At 41.0% G+C, this 21,942-nt stretch overlaps 1 protein-coding gene across 1 annotated transcript; it reads left to right on the top strand.

The window, feature by feature from the left end:
* The first annotated feature begins 1,394 nt into the window (after nt 1–1,394).
* Nucleotides 1,395–21,679, top strand: LOC134572212 (regulator of cell cycle RGCC-like). Its single transcript, XM_063431026.1, has 5 exons — nt 1,395–1,496; nt 3,930–4,082; nt 4,213–4,299; nt 8,066–8,128; nt 20,144–21,679. The coding sequence occupies exons 1-5, from the start codon at nt 1,484–1,486 to the stop codon at nt 20,149–20,151; spliced, it is 324 nt and encodes a 107-aa protein (XP_063287096.1). The 5' UTR covers nt 1,395–1,483; the 3' UTR covers nt 20,152–21,679.
* The last annotated feature ends 263 nt before the right edge of the window (nt 21,680–21,942 follow it).

The raw sequence follows: 21,942 nt of genomic DNA, 5'->3' as shown, positions 1-21,942 counted from the left end.
GTCTGTGTGTAAGTATGTAATGTCGGTGTGTGTGTGTATGTGTAAGTTCTCATGCATGTGTCTGTATGTATGTTAGTATGTGTCTATCTGTCACTATGTATGCCTATGTGTCTGTATATGTGTGTATGTCTCAGTATGTGTGTGTCAGTACGTATGCCTTAACGCGTATTTCTGTTTCAGTATGTGTGTCTGTTAGTATGTATCTTTGTGTGTGTGTGTGTCTGTGTCCTTTTGTATCAGTGTGTGTTTTTGTGTCTTTGTGTGTATTCCTGTGGGCGGGATTTGGAGGCGGACCCTGTGGGCGGGATTGAAGGCGGGCCCCAGACACTGAGCTGAGTTAGGGGCCCCAAAATTTCTGGTGGCGGCCCTGACAGTATATGAACCCTTTTTTATCATTCTTATCGTTCAGGCAGTTTCTGTTCTCATTCTCAACCCCTTTAGTCAATATAGCTGTTCTTTCCTAGTGCATGCTAGTGGGAATTATACATTTTCTATACACATTCTATACATTTTCAGAGTAGAGTTGAAACTTCCATATTTCTCCTCACAGTGTGAATTGCTGCCTGACAAATCATTGTCACCGGAGGACACCTTCTGGCCAACATGTGCTATAAAGTGCAATGTGTTTCATCCTAAATGTCTTGTATTACGCCCCTGGTTTGTTATTTCTGTTTTATGAATTTAGTTTCCTTTACTTTAGTTTTTGTTCAATGCTTAATCTTAGCTCAAACTTTAGATAAATTATGAGAAGTTTATTTGCTACAATACAAATTATAGTGAATTAAAATCAAAATGACGAAACGTAGGCAAAAATAGTTGGTCATAAAAAAATTCCCCAAGTCGGCTATGTTTTACCATGTCTACCATTTGGATTCCAATATACTAGAACTCTGACTTTAGTGAAATCTCCTGCGTATATATACCTATCACATAATAAATTTGAATGGCCTTGTAATAATAATATATTATGCATTTTATTATTTAAAAGTATCTACGATGCCGATACAACCCGACAGTCCTGTTATAACCAAAAATGTGCTTAATGTACCATGCTGAAGTCTTCTTTGTAACGTGATTACAGTGTTGCTAATTTACCATAGCCATTACGGCACAAGTTTGTGAAATTCTCACATTTTGCACTGAAAATAAAGAATTAAAAAAAAAAAAGTATCTACGATGTTATTTGGTGTCCGTGATGGGCCTTAGAAAAAAAATTACAATAACAAATAAATGCAGTTCAAATACAAAGTACATATGTTTCCTTTGATGCGTTTTGTTATTTCCACTACATTGTTCTTCCCTCATTCATAAACCACAAGAACACACCCAACGGCGGAGTCCAGCCCAGTTTTTTTTACATTATTACACAGTCTGTCTTCTCAGAATCACTAGACAAAGCGGCAATCCCACACTAGTAATAAGATGAATCAGTGTACACAGACTATGTAGAGATTGAATCATATATAGACGAGAATACACAGAAATGGACAGGAAAGGTAAGGCATGTCACAACTCTTTTTTTTATTATTTATTGAAAGATTCATTTTGTATCAAGGACATATACACAACAATGTACAATGTGACATTTTAAACCAAACCAATAGCGCATTGTAGTGGTTATGGTGCCAGAAGTGCCCTGGCTTCCTGTGATTATAAGTAGTCAAAATGAGAATAGAATTAGTGCTTGAGTGGTTAACATGCTTTGAGTGTTCATTTAAATTGTATATGGAGACAGTCATTTAATAAAAAAAAAATTCTTGAACTATATGTATGGCGTTTGTATCTGTGTACTGTATATGAAATAGATACATATTTTGGTTTATGTTCACACCACATCCACATACACCATTGCATTAACTTGTACCTTCCCAACAATGTTTGTTTATTTGCTAACATTTATTTTGCAGCCTGCAAAACCCTTTATAGTACAGATGCTTGGTCTAACTAATTCCAGGGACATCCTTGGGAAAGTGCATTCCAAGAAATGCCATCATGCTGCTTACAAATACCCATATGCAGACTGTTTCAATTCTATTCCATATGTGCTATTTGTATGCTACTCACACAATTTTTTTCCATTTATCTTCTCATATACCTACCATATTTTATCATATGCCATGATATACTCCAGCAACTAAAAAAAGGAAGGGACCAGGCACACCACATCACTTCCAGCAGCATTCAATAGGGACACAGATAAACGATTTTGCTGACACAGTAGTCTTTCTCGGCTTGTTGTGTCAGCCAAACATTGAACATTGAACGTTCTTTATTAAACTTTCTTTATTTAATGCAAATGCATGTGATTTGGTGTGTCTTGTCCCTTCCTCCATTGATTGGCTGCTTGGGGTTTGGTTGACCTAGACCAGGCTTCCCCAAACTCTGGCCCTCCTGATTTTGCTGAACTACAACTTACATGATTCTATGAATGAAATAGACAGGCTGAGAATCATGTGAGTTGTAGTTCAGCAACATCTGGAGTTTGGGGAAGCCTGACCTAGACCCTTGAGCTCCCTTTTCCTCATATTAAGTACAGTATCAGGAAAAATAATGGTGTGGGATTTTTAAAAAATTGGTAAACTCGCATACCTATAGATACATTCTTCCACAAATATACAAAATCTAATTCTCTCTTACCCACTTGAGAACCATATTTCCTTACATGCATGTAACAGTTACTGAGGGTACAGGTTGAGAGTTGTTCGTGCATTATCTGCATACATGTATGTATTTGTGTTCGTGCCATATGAGTACATATGTGTCTGTGAGTGATCAAGAGAATGTATCACTTTAATGAGCCAGGCTGATACTCTCAGCCTATCACTGACTGCCCATTTAAAGAAACAGTACTTGCTGTTTCTCACAGTGAGCGGCCAGTGATAGTCTGAAAGCCTCAGCTCAGGGTCTCAGTCTAAACCCGGCTCCCAAGGCAAACCTTGCGAATCTGCGCAGTGACCACAAAGAAAGACAGAGAACAAACAGCAGATTATTCAGGTCAGTTATAAACCAAATAGAGATTACTCCTCAACCACTGTTTGGTGGAAAAAACTTTTTTCAGAAAATGTTAAACTGTGGTAAAATGACATCAGAATTTTAAAATGTAGGTGCTGAAACCTCTGTGTTAGAACGTTTATCAAACTTTTTATTTTTTATTGCCCAATCTGTTGCTATTTAGTTTGCACTATTTAGAGAAGTAGCTTATATCTTTTTTTTTATTTTATTTTTTTAAATGTTCCCTTTTGGTTTAGATTACTGTTTTTTTTTTTGTTTTTTTTTAATACCATAAAATGTACAATAATGCCTGTGCCAGGACAGTCTCCTCTCAGCAAATAAACTCCCTCTTCTGTAGTATTCTTATGGATTTGGTTCTAATAGATAAAAACATTGCATTCCTATGCTACTTGCATTACAATCCCAGGAATGCTAACTCAAAGCTTCTCTAAGAGTGCATTGCCGTGTTCTGTGCCATAACGGTGGGCATGGAGATATAGAATGTGAAGACTATCAAAAAGGACAGGTTGCAAGGAGAAACTGTCTGGCAGTGAATGTTTGGCCAAATGTAAAGATTGTTTTCTTAGAACTAACTAGTTTTTTTTTTTATTGTCCGAGAAAATGGATAACATCTACATCTATGCACCAAAACCACTGCATTAAGTTTTACTGGTTTTGCTGCTTTTTTGCTACTTTAACATTTCCTGCCACCTGCAAAACACGTCACTGTGGTTTTTCGTTGTTTGCCTCTTGCACCCACATTTACTTCCGTGCTAAAACTCATTATTACACCATTGTAACAATGACATCTTGTAATATTGCGTTTATACACATATCATCTTCCATTATATTAATATGCATAAGTGATATTTTAAACTGACTGGAATGTTTGCATTTCACACAGTTTATTCGTTTCATTTTCCTAATTGTATCTACAGTGTCTTTAGGTGAGGACTTGGCTCTCACTCTAAGTGAATTCGATGACGCCCTGCAAGACTTCTCAAGAGGTCCCAGGGACTCTGAAGACCAGTTACGTCAACTGAAATTACAGCATCTAGCATCTTGCAGTAATGGCAACAGTGATACAGACAGTGAGTAAATATATGACTCAGAAGTCCAAAGAGTAGATTTTTTTTTTCCTGAATACGTATAATATTTGGATATGTATTTAACTAATTTGCCAGGGCATTCTACATACTAATCATGTTTTGTTCCTATTAGGTGGAAGCTCTTCAGTGGTGGGCAGCTTAAGTGCCAGTGAAGAAAACCTAAATCACTCAATAACCAGTTCAAAACACCAAACCAACGGTATACTACCACTGAATAACATTTATGCTAAATGACCATCAAAAAATAAAAAATCTTCAGGCCTTTTTATGTCTTTGAATAACGAAATGTATCCCTGCCCTTATTGGTGGGTCCAACTGATGGAACTCCTCAACACTGGCAGAGATTTACCTAGTTTGGACACTCCAGAGGTGTCCTGGGGTTTAACCCCTAAATAGAGAATAGTGAAAGAATTTACTTAGACCATCTGGATACCAAATCCGGAGGTCTATAGTAAGTACTGGAGTAGGAAAGATGGGATTACCAAATCAATTAATGATAGGACCGTAAAGAGTCTTTAGCAAAAATAACAAAATAGGTGGTCAAATACACGAATTGGGTAAAAAATCTCGCCACAATGGCTCACCTCAAACTATCTTGGTCAATGGGGTACTTTATAGATTTGTCTTAAGATAGCTACAGATATTAGACTTTAATCATGGAAGGTCAATTCTGATAGCTACAGACAGCAGATAGGCTTAGCTCCAAGTTGCTAAGTAAAGTATTGACTAGAAACACTGGTCTTAAGGCTGGGAGCAGACTTAGTTGCAAAGCTCTATAGGCCACAGCTAGTGTCTGTGGAATTATCTAAATAGAGCCAACAGGATTAAAAAGTAGTCTTGCAAATAATCAACAGTTCAAAACTGCAAACATACCCATCCATATAAGGGCTAGATAACTGTAATGAGACCTACTTGTAATGTCTAAGGCTCTCAGTATATCTTACCCATATTATATGAAAAGAACCGGGGGGGTTGGTGGGGGGGGGGGATGAAACAGCTTGCAGGACTGTAGTACTAAGTCTAAGAGAATATAGTTAACTGCTCCCAGGCAACATGTCCACCTCATCACACTGGACATGTTGCCTGGGAGCAGTTAACTATATTCTCTTAGACTTAGTACTACAGTACTACCAGTGTTTCTAGTCAATACTTTACTTAGCAACTTGGAGCTAAGCCTATCTGCTGTCTGTAGCTATCAGAAGTGACCTTCCATGATTTAAGTCTATCTGTAGCTTTCTTAAGACAAATCTATAAAGTACCCCATTGACCAAGATAATTTGAGGTGAGCCATTGTGGCGAGATTTTTTACCCAATTCGGGTATTTGACCACCTATTTTGTTATTTTTGCTAAAGACTCTTTACGGTCCTATCATTAATTGATTTGGTAATCCCATCTTTCCTACTCCAGTACTTACTATAGACCTCCGGATTTGGTATCCAGATGGTCTAAGTAATTTCTTTCACTATTCTTTTTATGTCTTTATCTATCTTTTACATTAGTTGAGTGCTATTTTTAAAATTATTTATTCTTAATGGCAAAGCACTGAAAGTTCCATACAATCAGAGTTATAAGAAATATAGCAAGATAATTTGACAAATGATCGATATAGATAATATTAATAAATGTAGACCAGTACTGAAACCAAAAGAGAGAAAAAATTGAATAGGTCTTATTAGTATCTGTAAGCCCACTTCCTCAAGGTCCCCAGGCGTCCCAAGTTTTGCAGTACACATTATCAATTTGTCTTTAATTTGATTATCATACATTTGAAACAGAACAGAGCAAAAGATGGAGGGGGATAACAAGAACAAGGGTTTATAATCACCGGCTTGAAATTCCGCTTGTTCTACTGTTTGTTCCATACGTTATTCATCCCATTTCTGCTGCCATCTAGGACTTCCCCAACAATTCTTTAGGTTAATGTCTTACACTCTACCCTCTGCCAAGACATCTTATGACACTGTCTTCACAAATATTCTTTTGACTCAGGCCCAGTTGCTTAAGCTCTTAGTTAATAGGTCCATACACTCCATTGCAATGTGTCATGACAGTGTTATTTTTTATATTAACTTTCTTTATTTCATATTTTGCCAAATAAATATTTAATTACCATTAAATATAAAGTAATGGTTTCTCAGTAGGGCATGTGAGAGGATCTGGATGCATCAGGTAGTCTAAAAGAAGGTTGAATCAGTTAAAGGAACACTATAGTCACCTAAATTACTTTAGCTAAATAAAGCAGTTTTAGTGTATAGATCATTCCCCTGCAATTTCACTGCTCAATTCACTGTCATTTAGGAGTTAAATCACGTTGTTTCTGTTTATGCAGCCCTAGCCACACCTCCCCTGGCTATGATTGACAGAGCCTGCATGAAAAAAAAACTGGTTTCACTTTCAAACAGATGTAATTTACCTTAAATAATTGTATCTCAATCTCTAAATTGAACTTTAATCACATACAGGAGGCTCTTGCAGGGTCTAGCAAGCTATTAACATAGCAGGGGATAAGACAATCGTAATTAAACAGAACTTGCAATAAAGAAAGCCTAAATAGGGCTCTCTTTACAGTAAAGTGTTTATGGAAGGCTGTGCAAGTCACATGCAGGGAGGTGTGACTAGGGTTCATAAACAAAGGGATTTAACTCCTGAATGGCAGAGGATTGAGCAGTGAGGCCGCAGGGGCATGTTCTATACACCAAAACTGCTTCATTAAGCTAAAGTTGTTCAGGTGACTATAGTGTCCCTTTAAGGAAACATCTCGCAAATGTAGAATTTTTACTTTAGTAAGTATATTGACCTATGTTTGGCAAGCATAGCTGTATCTTTCACTGTTTTGGGTATTAATGTAATGTAAGCCTATAAGTGAGCATTTGGAAAGTTGTCCTCTTTGAGAATATTATTGTAGAGCCATAGCAGGAAAAAGAGAATACATGAAACCATTAGGTCCCAAGGACTTATTGGATTTGAGGAGATGACTGCAACTGATATTTCTGAATTATTATATATTTAGTTAAAGTAGATTAAGAAGACATGGCGATTTTACTTTATAAATTAGTATTAGTGAAAGTATGGAGATTAGGCTGTTTATAGGCAGAGTAGAAGAGGTGAAAATTTCACTGATGTGAATTGGAAAGGAAATAACTAGTCCCTAGCGGTCATTAACTATCAGAACAGGAGTAGAGAGTGAGTTTGGCCAATTTCTCAAGCTAAGGGGAATCTATTTTATTGGATTTCCCCATAATTTCTGTTTAGACCACAACGAAGATTCACATACTTAATTTATAAAGAGTGCTATTTTTAACTGTCATGCTTAATGTTGTAATGAAGACATGTGACACTTTATTTAGTGCTTAGTTCTTGATTTTGTAGACAGTTTCTGCGTGCTGATGTAGTTCCTCGTTACCTTTAAATAATAAGTAATCTGAATAATTTAGCTTGTTACATTTCATTTGAATAACTTTTTTTTTTTTGCTTATAGTTAGAATTCCCTATGCAGTTTATATTAAAGGGTTAATCCAACGCTGCATATTTGTGCCAGGAAGCGGTACACGTGACTTAGGCAACCAAGAACTGTTCATGAGGGCCTAATGTAAATTCTGGGCACATTTATGTTTCTCCTCCCCATCCCTTTGCCAGGTTAGAGTGCACACAAACGCTCTGAGGAAGCTAAATAGTCCAATTGAACCAAGCTTTGCCCGGCACTGGATTAAGGCACGTAAACTGGTTTAAAGAATAATGCTCAGTGGGGTATTATTCATTTAAAAATGGTTTTTAAGTGTTCTCGACCCTCTGTTTAGTATGTGGACCTCTACTGTTCTCATTGTGGATGGATGCGACTTGTGCAATTAATAAATATAATCCTATCTGCTGGTTTAAAGAAAATATTTGAACAGATCTGTATTTTTTTTTATTTTTTTTTTGCCATTATTGTTTTGTAATTTTTGTAATGTTTTGTAATTTGCAGCAAAGCTTGGTGACACAAGAGAGCTGGAGGATTTCATTGCTGATCTGGATAAAGTTCTTGATGGTGAGTACTCACAAGCTTAACCTGCTGAAACAATTTATTTTGACATGCTGTATTAGTATTTCAGTTTTTGCAGTGAAGTGAAATAAAATACACACAATACACACTTATTACCCTTAATAGGGTACACATGGAGTGGGCATGTTACAGTGCTACTGCCCACCCCATGTGTACCCTGCTAAGGGTTAATAAGTGTACCCTGTAAGGGTCACTAAGTGTGTATTAATTACAGATTTTGTGTTTAACTGAAAGAAGCTAGGTGAATTGTTAATGTAGGACTCACCTAAGAGGTTTGCTTTGACGTGGCAGGTGAGCTTATAGTTTAATGGCCATTGGAAGGATACTAAAAAATCCTCCAGTTATGTAAATGGGCATAGGGATTTTGGATAGTGCACGGGTAACACTTTTTTATGGGTTTTTTTTTTTGTGGCTTTAGTCTACATTTTAGCCAAAGTCTCTACCTTAGTATTACTTGCCTATTAAGTTCTGGGGTTCAAATCCTGGTCACTGAACTGGAGTCTAATACACATTTTCTGCGATTGTACTTCAAGGTCGATTTGGTTTTGGGTCGGGCTTTGATTCGGCTATCTTAATAGTTACCTATGGTGTAAGTATTTTTCCTCCAGAAGAATTTACAAGAATTCACAGTATTTACTGGTCCCATGACTCTGGGTTATTTTAGTAGTTTTAAAAACTGGAAATACCAACAATATAGGTATCGGAGCCCTGGCTTCTCTACCCTGCATATGCGCAAACAGAAGCCTAAACTGCAGTTGTATCCAGGTTCACATGAAGACTTAGACCTCTGCCTGAGTTCACTTCTCTTCCAGTGAGATGCAGAATGTGACTTTTCTGAGAATCCTGGGTAACACGCAAAGTGGACATTTGGTCCTCTGTGTAATCTCAGTGGCTTTTGCCTTTAGTTCACTTTACCCTATGAACCCTATAGACAAACAATCAGAATGGCTTGTTTGGTAGCTATTCCTGATTTTCACCTTCTAGCTGTGCTTGTCTGTAGGCTTAGTTAACGTTTCCATGGTCATTTCAGAGTGGTGTCATCACCTGTTTTTGGCATTTCCTGTACATACAACGTCACATATTATCATTGGATTACTCTTACACACTGCTTTTTATATCTTAGCTGAAGGCTTTATCTTGTCTTTACTTCTCAGAAGGGTGTTGTGTGTGTCAAATTCTAGCCTAGTTATTATTAAAGCAGTTTTACACTACATGTTTTTCAAAGGTAATGAGTGTTTTGGTTTAAGTCTATTTCTAGCATCTTATAGGAAAAGTGTGTTTTTTCACAAAATAAGAAACACAATTTTACTTGAACCTTACCCCAGTGCATTTTAGCCTAATTAATCATGCTAAGAATCAACAAGAATCTCCCTCCTTGCCTGCAGCTGCTTACTACTCTAAAAACATAAAAAGGCTTTTGGAGAGTTGATTGGCACGTAACTCCAAAGTCTGCAATTGTCTCCAAGCAGTGGCTTACACACAATACATGGGGCCCCGGTGCGAAACTGATCCGTTGGCCCCCCTCTCACATCCGTTCCCCCCCGACACATACATACAGACAAAGACATACATAGAGACACACACATACACACACATACACCCCCGCAACAGACACATACATACACAGACACACACATACACACACGCCCCCGACAGACATACACATAGAGACACACAGAGACACACACACATACAGGCTGTATGTGTGTGTCTGTATGTATGTGTGCGTCTCTATGCATGTCTGTATGTATGTGTCTGTGTGTGTCTCTGTATGTATGTGTGTCTATGTATATATGTGTCTGTATGACACAGACATATACATACAGAGACCAGGGCCGGATTAAGAGCCCAGTGGGCCTGGTGCTGATAATTATGATGGGCCTAATTACAAAATCTTATTGACCAAAAACACTAAAACAGTCCTACCTCCTAAGCGTCATGTATCTGATGGAGATGATGCTGTAGGGAAACTCATAGGATGCAACTATGAGAAAACACATACCCTTTGCTAATCTCATGCTCTCATCTTTCAAGTAAACCCATACCCCCTAACAGCAGTGTCCAGTAAAGCAGGAAGCCTATGGATGCGGTAAAAGGGTGGGCTACTGACACAAATCACATAACCAGAACGTCCGAAAGGGCGAACATACACAAAAAGGGGGAATGTCTGTGTCCCTATGTCTCCCAGTCCCTTAGTGTTTGTGTCCTCATGTCTCCCAGTGTCCCCATGTCACTAGGGGACATTGAGAGACATTGGGACACTGGGAGACATGGGGACACAGATACTAGGGAACACTGGGAGACCTGGGAAATCTGAGACTCTTGGGGACACTGGGTGACAGACACGAGGGGACACAGGGAGACATGGGGCACTGAGATACTGTGATATATAGGGGACACTGGAGACTTGATAAAAACCTGGGTACAGGTCAAAATGTTGTGGTGTTCAATAAACCTGCTTAAAGCTATCACAGTGAGTGCCTGAGATTTTTTTCTTTTATACTAGGGGACACTGAGACACTACGGGCACAGAGACACTACGGGCACAGAGACACTACGGGCACAGAGACACTATGGGCACTGAGACACTGATACATAGGGGACACTGATACATAGGGGACATTGGAGACTTGATAAAGACCTGGGTACAGGTCGAAACGTTGCGGTGTCCAATAAACCTGCCTAAATCTATCACATTGAGTGCCTGAGATTTTTTCTTTTATACTAGGGGACACTGAGACACTAGGAGACATGGGGACACAGAGACATTGGGAGACTAGGGGACTTTGGAAGTCTAGGGAACACTGAGACACTAGGGACACTGGCACACTACAGACACAGAGAGACACCAGGGACACATGGCGATACTGAGATACTAGGGACACTGGCTGGGAGACATGGGAACACTGCCATGTCTCCTATGTCTCAGTCGCCCAGTGTCCCCATGTCTCCCTGTGTCTCCATGCCTCTCAGTGTCCCCATGTCGCCCAGTGTCCCCTAGTGTTTGTATCCCCATGTCTCCCAGTGTCCCTTAGAGTCTGTGTCCTCATGTCTCCATGTGTCCTGATGTCACTAGGACACTAGGGGACACTTAGAGACATGGGGACACTGGGAGACATGGGGACACTGAGACACTGGGGACAGTGGCTGGGAGACATGGGGACACAGACTAGGGGCCACTGGGAGACATGGGGCCACTGTGTCCCTAGTGTCTCAGGGCCATGGGCATCCGAATGGGGGGGTAAAGGGGGTACTTGGCCCCCCCGGATTTTTCAGCTTGTGCTGCTATTTTTCGTTTTAGTGTGAGAATACAGTGCAATACCAGCGCTGGCCAGTAGGTGGCGCTGTGAATGGAGAAAGGCAGGAAGCTACAGCTTATCCCTGCCTCTCTATCATGACTGAAACCGCAGGGGAGCAGCACAGAGGCAGCCTACAGAGCAGGTAAGTGAGGGATGGGGGGTGGGGGAGACCGCATAGAGGAAGGTAAAGTAGAAGGAGCAGAAAGGTTCTGCAAGGGGCAGGAGGGGCCAGCAAGGAATAGAAAGGGGCAGCAAGAAGCAGGAAGGGGTCAAAAGGTTTTCAAGGAGCAGGAGGGTAAAGTAGAAGGAGCAGCAAGGAGCAGGAGGGGTCAGCAAGGAGCAGAAAGGGTCTGCAAGAGGCAGGAGGGGTCAGCAAGGAATAGGAAGGGGCAGCAGGAAGGGGTAGGGACGGTCTGCAAGGAGTAGGAAGGGTCTGCAAGGAGCAAGAGGGGTCAGCAAGGAGTAGGAAGAGGCAGCAAGGAGTAGGAAGAGGCAGCAAGGAGCAGGAAGGGGCAGCAAGGAGCAGGAAGGGGCAGCAAGGAGCAGGAAGGGGCAGCAAGGAGTAGGAAGAGGCAGCAAGGAGTAGGAAGAGGGAGCAGGGAGGGTCTGCAAGGAGCAGGAAGGGGCAGCAAGGAGCAGGAAGGGGCAGGAAGAATCAGAAGGAACAGAAAGGATCAGCAAGGGGCTGCAAGAAGCTGGAAGGGGCAGAAAGAAGCAGGAAGGGCAGTAAGAAGCAGGAAGGGCAGTAAGAAGCAGGAAGGGTATGCAAGAAGCAGGAAGGGCCATCAAGAAGCAGGAAGGGCCATCAAGGAGCAGAAAGGGATCAGAAAGAGAGCAGAAGGGCACAAAATAAGCAGAAAGTAGCAGAAAGGTAAAGGAGCAGAAGGAGCCTCAGAAGGCAAAGAAGACTGTGTCAAATGAAGGAGAAGAAAATGAGATTGGAGCACTTCATTCTGGACACCACATCATTAGGCGTTGGTACCTGGGCCTGGCAGGGAAACTTTGGACCTTCTCATCTCCCCAGGTAAAAACAAACAATATCAGTGTTAATGTGTTCACTTTTATTTACTGAGTGTCAGGAAACACAGAGGGCCGCTGGGTAGGGGTGCCGCTGATTGGCTAGATGGGTCAGCTAGCACTCTAAGCCAATCAGTAGCTCCCCATTCATAAAAACGTAAAACATTTTTATGAATCGGGAACTAGCGATTGGCTTAGAGGGTCAGCTGACCACTCTAGCCAATCTGCAGCACCCATGCCTGACGTCAATCTGCACTTCCTGACACTCTGTTTCAGAAGTTGAATACCACTGAGCGACCTGGAGATCTGGAGGTGAAGGAAGCCTTTGGGGGTAAACCATTTGAGAGCGGTTTAACCCCTTCAAAGAAAGAGCGACCAGGGGCCTCCTTGCATCACATCATTTTCATTTAGATAAAGTTGTTATGGTGACCAGAATGTTCCTGTAATTTGATGAAAGGAACACTATAGTGTAAGGAATACAAACATATATTCCTGACACCATAGTTGTGAAAACGCTATTCACCCTGGCTTTATGTGAAAATGACTATGCTCCTTCCCTTTCATGACACTGTCAAAAAGGGGCCAAGCATGGATGTCATTACAATTATGTCCCCCCTCCCCCCCGGAAAAATTCCTGCGGACGTCCATGCTCAGGGTCCCCATGTTACCCAGTGTCCCAATGTCTCAGCGTCCCCATGTCTCGGAGCTGCTGTCTGGACTCTCTGTGCAGAACTGGTCCCCGCGGATCAGTGAGTAGAGAGAGGCAGGGAGGGAGATGCCGTAACTTCTTATCACTGCCTCTCTCCACACAAACAGCGACCCCTACTGGCCGGCGCTGGTATTGCAGAATAAACTATGTTTATACTGAGACAGACATTTGTATTGCCGGTATTACTGCAATACCGGCACCGGCTAGGCAGCCTCAAATACCTGAGAAATACTTCTGAGAAATACCTGGCAACCCTAAGAAATACATGAGAAATACCTGGCAACCCTAAGAGTAGTGTGTAAAAAAAAAAAAAAAAAATTTAAAAAAAAAAAATTTTTTTTTTTTTTTTAAACCAATGGGCCTATTCCATGGGCCTGGGCCTGGAGCTGCAGCTCCATCAGCCCCTATGTTAATCCGGCCCTGACAGAGACACACAAAGACACATACATACAGACACACACACACACACACATACATACAGACACATACTTACAGACAGACACACAGACATACACATACAAAATGTTTAAGTCACCCTCCTGTTTCCTGCCTTTTGCAGGAGGGTGACTTCCCTGGGGTCCAGTGTGGGCTCAGCCTGATGGGAATCAGAGTTCCCACTCTGACTCCCTCCTCCTTCCTCCCGCGCTGCTCTGTCAGATAGCTGGGAGGAGTGATGTGCAGTCACTTCCTCCCAGCTCTGTCTGACATCATCACAGGGGGCCCGGTTGCGCTGTTAAAGTGCCCAGCGCTGACCGGGCCCCCTGAAATCCGTCTCCATCGGGTGGCCCTGACAGCATGGGCCACCCGATGGACCCTTTAACATGCGGACCGGGCGGTTTGCCGCGTGGGCCGGGGCTGTAAAAGATGGTGGCAGCTGGTACCCAGTCGCGGGGGTCCACAGGGCAGCCGGGCCCCCTAGAGTGCCGGGCCCGGTTGCAGCTACGACCCCTGCGACCGCGGTATGTACGCCGCTGTCTCCAAGAACTTATGGAGCCCTGACATCCTGTTCAGCCTTTACTCCAGTGGAGCATACAAGATCTAGCGAACCCATTCACTAAACAGCAACTTCAAGGCTCACAGAGTTGGTTCCCCTGCGTGGCCTGGACTCCCAAACATATAAATGAAACCAAGAGTGTTGTACTCACCTGAACATGCATACATTATAAGGGTGCTGCTGCAAGGTCCTGCGCACTCACTCATTCACTAAACAGCAATCTCAAAGCTCACAAAATGTATGTTCTACGTTACGTATCCTATAAGCCTTAGGGCAGTGGTTCCCAACCAAGTCCTCAAGTAACCCCTACCAATCCAGTATTTAGGGGATTACCCTGTTGTGTCTAAAATGTTTTTTGGTTTTTTTCTAAAAACACCTTAGATACAACAGGGTAATCCCTGAATCTTAGACTGGAAGGGGGTACTTGAGGACTGGGTTGCCTTAGGGTAAGGGGATAGACCAGAGTGCTAGTCAGAGAAAGATCCTTGCAAAGTATGGAATTTGGATATTAATAAAACGTTATTATGTCACTGTATGTGCCAAAGTATTGCTTCTGAAGTTATACTTCCTGAATTAAATTCAGGGAAGATTGCCATATGCAAAGCACTACAACTTCTGTATAACTAACTGGATTCAATCCTTCAAAAAGTCCCTTGTTGTAACTTATAGCTTAATTATAACCACAATAGATTTTGATTATCAGGTTAGACAGTGTCCCAGCCTTAATAAAGAAAAAAAAGAAGGGAAAAGGGAGAAAAAAAGAGACAATATTACTAAAAAAAAACAATAAATCTGAGTAAATAAAAATCCAATAAGCGAATGGATAGGTCTACCTTAACGAGATATATAAAGTATATCCTCTAAAGCACTGGTTCCCAACCTGTCAAGTCCCCAGCCCCGACGCGGCTCGCGGCGACCTTGCTTACCTCGTCACCGCAAGCCAGGGGCGTACCTAGAGCATTTGGCACCCGGGGCGGACCCTGAGTGTGGCACCCCCCCTCCCCCCCCCCCCCCCTTTGTAAAATGCGCCAGTTTTGTAGAAGGGGAAGACCAGTGCTTTTGTAGAAAGGGGCTGGTGAGAACCTTCTAGAAAACTCCTGCCCTGCCCCGTTCTACAAAGCCCCTTGTCTCGCCCTTCATATAAAAACCCTCTACCCCGATCACATAAATTTCATACACTCCCTACACATAAAAACCCTGCACCCCGATCACATAAATTTCATTCACTCCCTACACATAAAAATCCTGCACACCCCCTTAATAAAAAACCCTGCACACCCCCTTAATAAAAAACAAAAATGTGCACGACCCCTCTTAATAACAAAAAACCTGCACACCCCCCTTATAAAAACCCTGCACACCCCCTTAACAAAAAAACAAAAATCTGCAGTGCACATCCTCCCTTAATAAATAGAATACTGCAACCCCCTTAATCAAAAAACCCTGCACCCCATTATTTAAACCTCCCCCTTTAATTCTTTAATCCACAGCCCCTTTAATTAATCCACACACCCCTTAATTAATACACCCCCCTTAATTAATCCACACCCCCTTAATCCACCCCCCTTAATTAATACACCCCCTTAATAAATCCTCACCCCCCCTTTAATTAATACACCCCCCTTAATTAATCCTCACTCCCCCTTAATTAATACACCCCCGTAATTAATCCACACACCCCTTAATTAATACACCCCCCTTAATTAATCCACACACCCCTTAATTAATACACCCCCTTAATTAATCCACACACCCCTTAATTAATACACCCCCTTAATTAATCCTCACTCCCCCTTAATACACCCCCCTTAATTACTCCACCCCCCTTAATTAATCCACACCCCCTTAATTAATACACCCCCTTAATTAATCCACGCACCCCTTAATTATTACACCCCCTTAATTAATCCTCACTACTCCTTAATACACCCCCCTTAATTAATCCACACCCCCCTTAATTAATCCACACCCCCTTAATTAATCCACTCACCCCTTAATTAATCCACTCACCCCTTAATTAATCCTCACTCCCCCTTAATACATCCCCCTTAATTAATACACCCCCTTAATTAACCCACACCCCCATTAATACACCCCCTTAATTAATCCTCACTCCCCCTTAATTAATACATCCCCCTTAATTAATCCACTCACCCCTTAATTAATCCACTCACCCCTTAATTAATCCTCACTGCCCCTTAATACACCACCCTTAATTAATACTCACTCCCCCCTTAATTAATACACCCCCCTTAATTAATCCACCCCCCCTTATTTAATACACCCCCTTAATTAACCCACACCCCCTTAATACACCCCCACTTAATTAATCCACACCCCCCTTAATTAATACTCACTCCCCCCTTAATTAATACTCCTCCCTTAACTAATCAATACCCCCCCCTTAATTAATACACCCCCTTAATTAATACACCCCCTTAATTAATACACCCCCCTTAATTAATACACCCCCCTTAATTAATACTCACTCCCCCCTTAATTAATACACCCCCTTAATTAATACTCACTCCCCCCTTAATTAATACACCCCCTTAATTAATACACCCCTCTTAATTAATACACCCCCTTAATTAATACACCCCCCCTTAATTAATACACCCCCCTTAATTAATACTCACTCCCCCCTTAATTAATAAACCCCCCTTAATTAATACACCCCCCTTAATTAATACTCCCCCCTTAATTAATACACCCCCCTTAATTAATACTCACTCCCCCCTTAATTAATACTCCTCCCTTAATTAATCAATACCCCCCTTAATTAATACACCCCCTTAATTAATACACCCCCCTTAATTAATACTCACTCCCCCTTAATTAATACACCCCCCTTAATTAATACTCACTCCCCCCTTAATTAATACACCCCCTTAATTAATACACCCCTCTTAATTAATACACCCCCTTAATTAATACACCCCCCTTAATTAATACACCCCCCTTAATTAATACTCACTCCCCCCTTAATTAATACACCCCCCTTAATTGATACACCTCCCTTAATTAATACTCACTCCCCCCCTTAATTAATACTCCCCCCTTAATTAATACTCACTCCCCCCTTAATTAATACACCCCCTTAATTAATACACCCCCCTTAATTAATACACCCCCTTAATTAATACACCCCCCTTAATTAATACTGACTCCCCCTTAATTAATACTCCCCCCTTAATTAATACACCCCCCTTAATTAATACTCACTCCCCCCTTAATTAATACACCCCCTTAATTAATACACCCCCCTTAATTAATACACCCCCTTAATTAATACACCCCCCTTAATTAATACACCCCCTTAATTAATACACCCCCCTTAATTAATACACCCCCTTAATTAATACACCCCCCTTAATTAATACACCCCCTTAATTAATACACCCCCCTTAATGAATACACCCCCCTTAATTAATACTCACTCCCCCCTTAATTAATACACCCCCCTTAATTAATACACCCCCCTTAATTAATACTCACTCCCCCTTAATTAATACCCCCCCTTAATTAATACACCCCCCTTAATTAATACACCCCCCTTAATTAATACACCCCCTTAATTAATACACCCCCCTTAATGAATACACCCCCCTTAATTAATACTCACTCCCCCCTTAATTAATACACCCCCCTTAATTAATACTCACTCCCCCTTAATTAATACACCCCCCTTAATTAATACACCCCCCTTAATTAATACTCACTCCCCCTTAATTAATACCCCCCTTAATTAATAGGATTTAGGGATTACCCTGTTGTGTCTAAAGTGTTTTTTTTTTCTTTTCTATAAACTCCGTAGACACAACTGGGTAATCCCTCAATCTGGACTTGTAGAGGGTGCTTGAGGATTGGGTTGGGAACCACTGCTAGTAATAAAAGAAAAGTATAAAAGGATAATAAAAAAGATATATACTATTTATTAACATAAAATCTATAAAACACACATAATACATATATCATAAACAGCAGAATATTAACTCTGAGGTAGCAGAATAGCAGCAGCAGCAAATACAGCAGTAGCAAGCATCAACCAACAATGGGAGTTCACTAGTAACTACAAAATATAAAGCACCAATAGCAGCCAATAAGTCCAAGGTGCATAAAAGTCCCAAAGGGAAAATGTCTTATACCCACTTAGTGGATGTAGTGGGTGACTCTCTTGATTGAGGAACCTGTAGGTAGTAAAGTTCAATGCATGTCCCTAGGTTATTCCAGCTCCAAGAATAGAGAGACAGGGTCCAGATTGCCAAGAATAGAGAGATATGGTCCAGGTTGTCAGAATAGAGAGACAGGGTCCAGGTTGCCAAGAATAGAGAGACAGGGTCCAGGTTGCCAAGAATAGAGAGACAGGGTTCAGGTTGTAAGAATAGAGAGATAGGGTCCAGGTTGCCAAGAATAGAGAGACAGGGTCCAGGTTGTCAGAATAGAGAGACAGGGTCCAGGTTGTCAGAATAGAGAGACATGGTCCAGGTTGTAAAAAATGGAGAGGCAGGGTCCAGGTTGTAAGAATAGAGAGACAGGGTTCAGGTTGTAAGAATAGAGAGACAGGGTCCAGGTTGTAAGAATAGAGAGACAGGGTTCAGGTTGTAAGAATAGAGAGATAGGGTCCAGGTTGCCAAGAATAGAGAGACAGGGTCCAGGTTGCCAAGAATAGAGAGACAGGGTCCAGGTTGTAAGAATAGAGAGATAGGGTCCAGGTTGCCAAGAATAGAGAGACAGGGTCCAGGTTGTCAGAATAGAGAGACGTGGTCCAGGTTGTAAAAAATGGAGAGGCAGGGTCCAGGCTGTAAGAATAGAGAGACAGGGTCCATGTTGTAAGAACAGAGAGACAGAGTCCAGGTTGTAAGAATAGAGAGACATGGTCCAGGTTGTAAGAATAGAGAGACAGGGTCCAGGTTGCCAAGAATAGAGAGACAGGGTCCAGGTTGCCAAGAATAGAGAGACAGGGTCCAGGTTGTAAGAATAGAGAGATAGGGTCCAGGTTGCCAAGAATAGAGAGACAGGGCCCAGGTTGTCAGAATAGAGAGACGTGGTCCAGGTTGTAAAAAATGGAGAGGCAGGGTCCAGGCTGTAAGAATAGAGAGACAGGGTCCATGTTGTAAGAACAGAGAGACAGAGTCCAGGTTGTAAGAATAGAGAGACATGGTCCAGGTTGTAAGAATAGAGAGACAGGGTTCAGGTTGTAAGAATAGAGAGACAGGGTCCAGGTTGCCAAGAATAGAGAGGCAGGGTCCAGGTTGTAAGAATAGAGAGACAGGGTTCAGGTTGTAAGAATAGAGAGACAGGGTCCAGGTTGTAAGAATAGAGAGATAGGGTCCAGGTTTCCAAGAATAGAGAGACAGGGTCCAGGTTGTAAGAATAGAGAGACAGGGTCCAGGTTGCCAAGAATAGAGAGACAGGGTCCAGGTTGTCAGAATAGAGAGACATGGTTCAGGTTGTAAGAATAGAGAGACATGGTCCAGGTTGCCAAGAATAGAGAGACAGGGTCCAGGTTGTAAGAATAGAGAGACAGGGTCCAGGCTGCAAGAATTGAGAGACAGGTTCCAGGTTGCCAAGAATAGAGAGACAGGGTCCAGGTTGTCAGAATAGAGAGACATGGTTCAGGTTGTAAGAATAGAGAGACATGGTCCAGGTTGTCAGAATAGAGAGATAGGGTCCAGGTTGCCAAGAATAGAGAGACAGGGTCCAGGTTGTAAGAATAGAGAGACAGGGTCCAGGCTGCAAGAATAGAGAGACAGGGTCCCAGCCGTGTCTAAGTGCAAGCCTATGGCCTGAAGGTCACTTAATACTAGACAGGAACATGCTATTGTCCAAGATTATCCCAAACTTGTGCCAGTCTGCATTCCATAATTGTTTAATTGTTTAATTACATGTAAACAGGGTTAGCAGAAAAGTCAATTTATATTTTTCCTTCAATGAGAAAAATAAATTATTAATCTTCCTTCCTTTTTATTGTCCCACAGATCTCTGAAAAGAGAAGTTGTAATTTCAGAATGAAAGTACTACATCCTGTTTATTTTAAGACTAAATATAAACATTCCTGCAAAAACATCTCCGTTGAACTCTCTATGATGTTGCGGACTTCAATAGACATCATGAGCCTGCTTTATTATTGAATTAATTTTTTTCACATTTTCAGCCTTTCTCAGTTACAAAGTTATTATGTATGTATTATAACAAAAGTAAGATATATTGTATAGCACTAATATACTGTACTAAGAAGGAAGTCCTTTTTTTGTTGCGAATGGATACGTAAATGTCTTTGTGGATATGTGTGCATGTTATCCATGGAAGTTGAAGTGGTATTTTGGCTGTTGTACTTCAGAATTCAATAATATATATTTTTTTTATTAAAATGCACAAAATAATCTAATGGAATGAAATATATCACCATTATGTATTCACTGTACAGCACATTTCATAAGTATTCACCCTGTTGGACATTTTCGCATATTGTGGGATTTGTATACATAACGCATTGAATTCAGTTCTGTTCTCATCAAACAAGAAAAAAAAATCTACATGTGCTGTGTTTCCCACATGCATACTTTAACTGGGATTTCATATGGATTTTTTCCCACTGAAATGGCTTCATCTAACCACGTGTTAATGAAGTCTAGTTTTGTGATGCCTCACAGTTGTCCCATTGATGATGTCCTCTACCTTGTTGATCTTGTAGGTCTCTTGGGCTTCTTCAGAATTGTCATTGGCCTCTTGTTTGCTTATTTGACGAATGCCCTCTTTACCGGACTACTGAGTGTTCAAAATATTTGATATCTTTTTAAATTTCAAACCTTGACTGTTGCTTCTCCTGAACTTTATTCCAGTCTTGTTGATAATTCTTTGTCCATCATTATGCTGTTTGTCTGGAAATGCTCTCTAACAAACAGTTGAAACTTCAAGAAACACGTGAATAGGTTTTAGTGACAAGTTAATTGAACGCAAGTGTAGTCCTTTCAACTAATCCAATAACTTCTGAAGATAAGTGGAGCTTTATAGCAACAAGGTGAATATTTCTTCAAATGGCAAATGCCTTTTTTGTAAGTAAATTCTGTGTCACAGCAGATAAATACATTACAATTTCAAAGTGTTTGTGCAGTCGTACGTAAGTTTTTCTGTGTTTGAGTATGTTTGTTCTTTTCTACAGCAGCTAAAACGGCACAGAATAGACAATATGTCACTCCAGTTTCTGTGAAATAGATTTTTTTTTCAAGAAAAAGAATATGATGCAATATATAAAAGATGTATAATGTTTAAGCATGTATTATAAGAAAATAGTGCCATTCAAAATATAGACATCCATAAAAAGCTTAATGTCTCTAGAACGCCACATTTGAGATTATTTTTTTTATAATACATGTTATCCTATATTATGTAGGATTTAATATTTTTAAAATGTGACCATAGTGCATAGAAGTAGAGTTTAAAACATGACAGTGTATAATATTACATCTAACATTGTAAATGTCTTAATAAAAGAGGCCAATAACATTTGTTCAGTTCATTTGTTTGTCATTATATATTTATAGTAGACTTAAAGGACCACTATAGGCACCCAGACCACTTCAGCTCAATGAAGTGGTCTGGGTGCCAGGTCAATCTCGGATTAACCCTGCCTGCTGTAAACATAGCAGTTTCTGAGAAACTGCTATGTTTACATTAGGGTTAGTCCTGCCTCTAGTGGCTGTCTCATTGACAGCCGCTAGAGGCGCTTCCGCCCGGCGCTGGAGAAAGGTAAGAATTTAACCCCTTCCTCCTCCTT

Source organism: Pelobates fuscus, chromosome 9 (assembly GCF_036172605.1).
Source record: "Pelobates fuscus isolate aPelFus1 chromosome 9, aPelFus1.pri, whole genome shotgun sequence".
Lineage (NCBI taxonomy): Eukaryota > Metazoa > Chordata > Amphibia > Anura > Pelobatidae > Pelobates > Pelobates fuscus.
This window is presented reverse-complemented; position numbering and strand designations above follow the sequence as displayed.